The sequence below is a fragment of the Glycine soja genome, chromosome 11 (genome assembly GCF_004193775.1).
Source record: "Glycine soja cultivar W05 chromosome 11, ASM419377v2, whole genome shotgun sequence".
In the NCBI taxonomy this organism is placed as follows: domain Eukaryota; kingdom Viridiplantae; phylum Streptophyta; class Magnoliopsida; order Fabales; family Fabaceae; genus Glycine; species Glycine soja.
In genome coordinates this window covers 49,678,742-49,684,741 of record NC_041012.1, presented here as the reverse complement: position 1 = coordinate 49,684,741, position 6,000 = coordinate 49,678,742, and the positions used below count along the sequence as shown (strand labels likewise).

Genomic DNA, 6,000 nt, shown 5'->3' with positions numbered 1-6,000 from the left:
TTTTAAAAAAGTATTTACTATTTTTATACATGGAATTAAAACTAATTTTTATTTTAAATGATAATAGTCCTAACCGTTATCATAAAAATAATAAACACACAATTAATTTTATACAATTTTAACAACTAGGATCGGCTTAGTGGTGGAAATTTGAGGTAGTATGCATGAGATGATGGGTTGAAACCCATAAGAGATTAAATGCTAAACCTCAGTTTGCTAAGGTCATTTGGGATCCTTAACTAACAATGTCAATGGTATCAGAGGGAAGCCAAGATTGGAGGTGCATGAAGCAGTTACCCAGATGTAGGAGTGGCTAATTGCAGGCTTGGGCCTTGGGGAACATGTTAGGCCGCCGGCCCACAGATGGCAGTGCGTGGCGGGATGCACCCTGGACGCATGTACTCAGACTCGACTCCGCCAAAGCAAGCAAAGCACCAGCGTCCAGCGACTCAAATCTCTCTCTCTCTCTCTTCATTATCTTCACAATCGAAGAATTGCAGTGAGTGAGATGAGTTCAGCGGATCATGACTCCGACCCTCCCATCCGACTCGACTTGCCTCCGCTCTCACCGAGCCTCTTCGATTCCGAACCATCATCGGAGCTCCAACAACAATCCAACGGATCCGCCGCCCGACCCTCCTCCTACCCCTCCAGCCCCACTAGTAGCGGTTACGCCGCCGAAAGGGGCAGTAGCAGCACCGCCTCAAGCATCTCCCAGGTCGATGACGTCCTCCACCACGAAATTCAAGAGATCACCATCCACGATTCCCAACCTCAACCTCCCTCTCACTCCTCCTGGCTTCCCGGAAAACGACACGCCGATGAGGTATTGATATATATATATATATATATATATATATATATATATATATATATATATATATATATATATATATATATATATATATATACGCTTCTCGCAATATTCCTCGCTATTTCGTGTTAGTGCCGTTCCCTCACTGTTATGAACGAAACAACTGATAATTGATCTAATGATTAGATTTGATCTCGTGATAATGCAAATACGGCTTGCCTAATGAGTAATTAGGAAACCTACATTTGGACATTTGTTCGTGCTCTGCTTCCCTTGCTATCATCCACTATTATGATGAAGTAGACGCAAACCTGGAACAAAGAGACTGATGAATTTGAAACTGCTTTCTTTGCGTTTTCAGTTGCTCCTTAGATTTCATCGGTGAAGATTAAATGCTCCTGTATAGGGTTTATTCCGTAGACTGTTCCGTTATTAACTTTACACTCATTCAACTTTTTGTGCCAAGTCTATGATGATCAAGATTGAGTTTATTACATAAGTAGAACCTGTGCTGAGATAAGCTGCGGTGTAGAATCATAAGTGTGCAGTTTCGCTAGTCACAATTAAATGCATGAAAATGATAAGAATTTGCATGGAAAAATGGGAAACAAAAGTGAACAAATATTGTTTTGTTTTCAAGCATTAACTTTTGAAATCCAACAAACTGTTGTTATAGATATTATGAGATATTTGGAAATTCCAGTTAAGTACTTTATTTTTTCTGATACAGACGTTTATTTTTTAAATTCAAGCAATAAGAGGGCATTACACTGAATATATGCTGTAATATCATATTCTGTTTGATTAATGAATAAAGTGCAGGATGATGCTTCCATTTCATGGAGGAAAAGGAAGAAGCATTTTTTTGTTCTGAGTAATTCTGGCAAACCAATATATTCTAGGTTAGTTTTTATCAACTGCTCACACAAACTCCCCTTGATTGCTGTTCATATCTCTTTCTCGGATTGCTGCCTAAAACAACATGACTCATTCCTCTATTTCTTGTTTCAGGTATGGAGACGAACACAAGCTTGCTGGTTTTTCAGCAACTTTGCAAGCAATCATTTCCTTTGTGGAGAATGGGTATTGTAGCTGTCTTCCTTCTGGTTAATTATAGCCTGATAGTTTCTAACTACAGCAATATTCCTAATTGCATTTGATTCTTTATCTGACTATAATTTGAGTAAATTTTAAAATGGTTATCTTTTATGTTTTCAGGGGTGACCATGTCAAATTAGTGAGGGCTGGAAAGCATCAGGTCTGATCGCACACCTTTCCCTTGTAAAAGGTTTTTTTTTTTCATGAAGACATTGTTTCATTTAAAGTTATGCTACAGGTGGTTTTTCTTGTAAAAGGACCAATTTACTTGGTCTGCATCAGCTGCACAGAAGAGCCTTATGAGTCACTAAGGGGGCAGTTGGAGCTTATTTATGGCCAGGTATAATTGGGTTGGATGCTTGTATGTCCCAATAAAAAAAATGGATTTGCTGTTTGCTTGCTCGCTATTCCTGTTTCTTCAACTTGTGTTTCTCAACTTGCTATTGTGTCTTTTTTTTGTCATTCAGATGAACTAGTTATGTTGCAGCAGTGTTATGATACATCCCTGTTGTTGGTATGTATGCAGATGATTGTTATACTAACAAAGTCAGTAAACAGATGTTTTGAGAAGAATCCAAAGTTTGATATGACACCCTTGCTTGGTGGAACAGACATTGTCTTCTCTTCACTAATCCACTCTTTTAGTTGGTTTGTTTCTCTGCTCTGAGCACATTTTGTCTTTTAGTTTCAAAGTAGAAATACTAAAACGTTTTCTGTAAGATAAAGGGTGCTTTTTACTGTAATCTTCTGTGCATTTCTTTGGTGGGTTGGGGTTGGGGACCGATGGTCGGTTGTATGTTTAATGTCCCTTATTTCCCAATATCTTATGTTATATTTGGGTGATAAATGTTGTTATTTTTCTGATTGTATCAGGAATCCAGCTACATTTCTTCATGCCTATACTTGTCTACCTCTTGCATATGCAACCAGGCAAGCTGCCGGTGCTATCTTGCAGGACGTTGCTGATTCTGGTGTTCTGTTTGCTATTCTGATGTGCAGACACAAGGTTTAACACTGAATTTGTCTAGTTACATGCTAATATAAAATGATAAAATAATTCATTAAAGATTGAAGGCAGGTTATCAGTCTAGTTGGTGCTCAGAAAGCCTCTCTTCATCCAGATGATATGCTGCTCCTGGCCAACTTTGTTATGTCATCAGAATCCTTTAGGCAAGCAGAACTGACACTATTTTATCTTTCAGATAGCTTCTCAGAGATGGTTTAATAGTACAACTTACTTTTCATTCAGTCTAGACTTCTAGTTGATGTTTGATGGTATAGTTTTCTATATATTCAGTCTGCTTGACACAAGCAGTAAAACTTTTTAAATGCAGTGCATTGGCAAATCATTTGGACTTTGGATTTCTTTGCTTTATGGTACATTTTTGCATTTTCTTACTCCTTCTTGGGATTTGACTATGCAGGACTTCAGAAGCATTTTCTCCCGTGTGCTTGCCAAGATACAATGGTTTGGCATTTTTGTATGCTTATATCCACTTTTTTGATGTGAGTCGGAGTTGATTGCACTGAAATTTGCTACATGATTTACATTTTATAAACGAGAGAGGTCACAGAGCTTTACATATGTGTGGCAGGATGACACATACTTGATGTTGCTGACCACTAGTTCTGATGCATTTTACCATCTTAAGGATTGCAGGTAAATGATGGTTTAATAATCTGACTGCTGTTATTGTTGGGTTCATGATGTTTTATTTGGGAGAAAAGAAGAAAATTAAAAAGGGGAGAGAACATAATGATTCATAGCAAAGAGATCCTCAGTCTCTACGTAGCAATATCTTTCTTGGCTGCTTGGTTCAGAATCTTGTTTGCCAATTCACAGGATTCGTATTGAAACGGTACTTTTGAAGTCAAATGTCCTTAGTGAAGTTCAGAGATCCTTGCTAGATGGTGGGATGCATGTTGAGGATGTACCGCCCTTACCTAGTTCTGGATCATCTCCTCATTTGAGCCAGCATAGGCTTCCATCAGATTCTCCTGAAAGGGAACCTAATTGTCACATTGGTGGTGTTGCTGGGTTGTGGCATTTCATATATCGCAGCATTTATCTGGATCAATATATATCTTCAGAGTTCTCATCACCGATTAACACTCCTAAGCAGCAGAAAAGGTAGTGATTTTGTGGATTATGTTGCTGTAACTTTTTTTATGCATTTTTGTTATTGTCAGCAATATAACCTGTCTCCGTTGTTACAGACTGTATAGAGCTTACCAGAAACTTTTTGCATCCATGCATGATAAAGGAATTGGGCCACACAAAACCCAGTTTAGAAGGGATGAAAACTACGGTAACAAATATTGTGATTCTTGTTTTGTAGTTATAATACATCCAAGAGATTGATTTGTGATATTCTGAGTATGTAGTTATGACCTGAATTGCCTGATGCATTTATTTATGTTGAATCTATGAATTACGGTTTTCTTCTTATGGGGAAAAAGTGGAGGTGGTAATAGTCCTTTTTTGCAGTTTTAGTCCTGGATCTGGATGTTTCAGAAGGAATGATTCTATCAATAAGCAAACCCCTTATTTTCTGTGAGATGCATTTAGAGATTCATACCAATAATAGACAAGCCAATCTATACATGTGGGATATAGTTGCACTATTATATTTTGGATGCTTTGATGAACTCTGATCAGACTTGTAATAATTTTATTTGGCAGTTCTGCTCTGTTGGGTAACACAGGATTTTGAGCTTTATGCTGCATTTGATCCCCTTGCAGACAAGGTATTTTTTTTGCTTGCCTTCATTATTTCTCAAATCTCAATTATTTTATCTTGCACAAAAACGTTAAATGTCCTATAGGCTATGACTACTATATTTTCTATCACTAGCCAACTGTATATTCATAATTAACATTCAATGAAAATCTGAATAAAAATTTGTTAAGTTTGAAATCTAGCACTGGGTATCTTGTTGTTAGCCTTTCTTCATTAAGATTACCGCAGTTGGTAAAAAAAATTCTTTAGTCCATTTGTTTGGGGAATGATAGTAAAAGAGTTGCATTTATTTTTGTATGCAGGCCTTGGCAATAAAGACGTGCAATCGGGTGTGTCAGTGGGTAAAAGATGTGGAAAATGAAATATTTTTGCTGGGAGCTAGCCCCTTTTCATGGTGATTTTCAATCAATTACTGTAAACATGCGAGAGTGTTTATTTAATAAATTTTCTATAGAATTTAATCTTTCCTGTTTTTTTTCCTCGTTATGTTCTATTAAGAAAGTATCTGATGGAAAATCTTTGTATTAGTGTTTACAGCAGAACTGCAGTTTGCTTGTAACTATTCAAATACTATTAGTGCTGTAGTTTATAGGTCATGTTTGGATAAATTTATCCATACGTAACTTATAGGAGAAGAAAATAAGAAAGCCAAATAATACTTCTTGGATAAGTTAAAATAAACTTGATACACTTGATTTTTTAGAAGTTTTTTTTCATTTAACTTCTATAAAAGTTAGAGTGCATAAGTTGTTAATTTCAATATATTTTACTTTCTTATTTTCTTCTCTTATAAATATTTATGAAGTTTATCCAAACAAGGCCATAGACTGGTTGGTTGGTGTGGTGGCTCCAGTGGGCTATTTTTGAGGGATGATGTTTCATCTAAAGCTCATTATGTTAAAAAAATTATATCTGATTCCATTGATAGATGAGAGAGCTTGGAGGGACGATACATACATTCATCTTTGCTTGGTTTTGTGTCTAAATATCGATTGAAGATTTGAGTGTAAATGCGGTTGAGGCCCCATGCTTAGCTTCTCATTCACAGAGGTGTAGGCATTAGGTTTGGTTCTAGTTCTGGTTTGGGCCGAATTTGAGCTGCAATCTGGGAAGTGGGGATGGAATGTGAATTTGAAGTAAGTGACAGAGTCTAGCATAACATTTACTCTCCATGAAATAATAATGTTTACTCCAATTCATAGAGGCCACGAAATTGGGAATGGTTATAGGGGTATTTGCGGGCTGATTTGGGTCGAGTTTGGTCAGATTTAGGATCTAACTCAGTCAAATTTGATGGGTTTGGTTTGGTTTTTATCACATTTTTTTAACCCAACCCAATTCATTCAT

General features: G+C 36.9%; 1 protein-coding gene across 1 annotated transcript; it reads left to right on the top strand.

The window, feature by feature from the left end:
* Positions 1-278: 278 nt before the first annotated feature.
* Positions 279-5,578, top strand: LOC114377122 (vacuolar fusion protein MON1 homolog). Its single transcript, XM_028335522.1, has 14 exons — positions 279-826; positions 1,637-1,716; positions 1,826-1,897; positions 2,033-2,072; positions 2,151-2,252; positions 2,439-2,560; positions 2,786-2,918; positions 2,991-3,082; positions 3,337-3,418; positions 3,508-3,572; positions 3,756-4,043; positions 4,130-4,221; positions 4,596-4,660; positions 4,956-5,578. Exons 1-14 carry the CDS (start codon positions 509-511, stop codon positions 5,049-5,051), a joined length of 1,647 nt encoding a protein of 548 aa, XP_028191323.1. The 5' UTR covers positions 279-508; the 3' UTR covers positions 5,052-5,578.
* Positions 5,579-6,000: the final 422 nt, after the last annotated feature.

Coding starts and splice junctions, on each gene's coding strand:
- LOC114377122 (XM_028335522.1), top strand. CDS start 509: ATGAGTTCAGCGGATCATGACTCCGACCCTCCCATCCGACTCGACTTG. Junction 3,083..3,336: donor ATGTCATCAGAATCCTTTAG/GCAAGCAGAACT, acceptor TTGACTATGCAG/GACTTCAGAAGCATTTTCTC. Junction 3,419..3,507: donor CTTATATCCACTTTTTTGAT/GTGAGTCGGAGT, acceptor TATGTGTGGCAG/GATGACACATACTTGATGTT.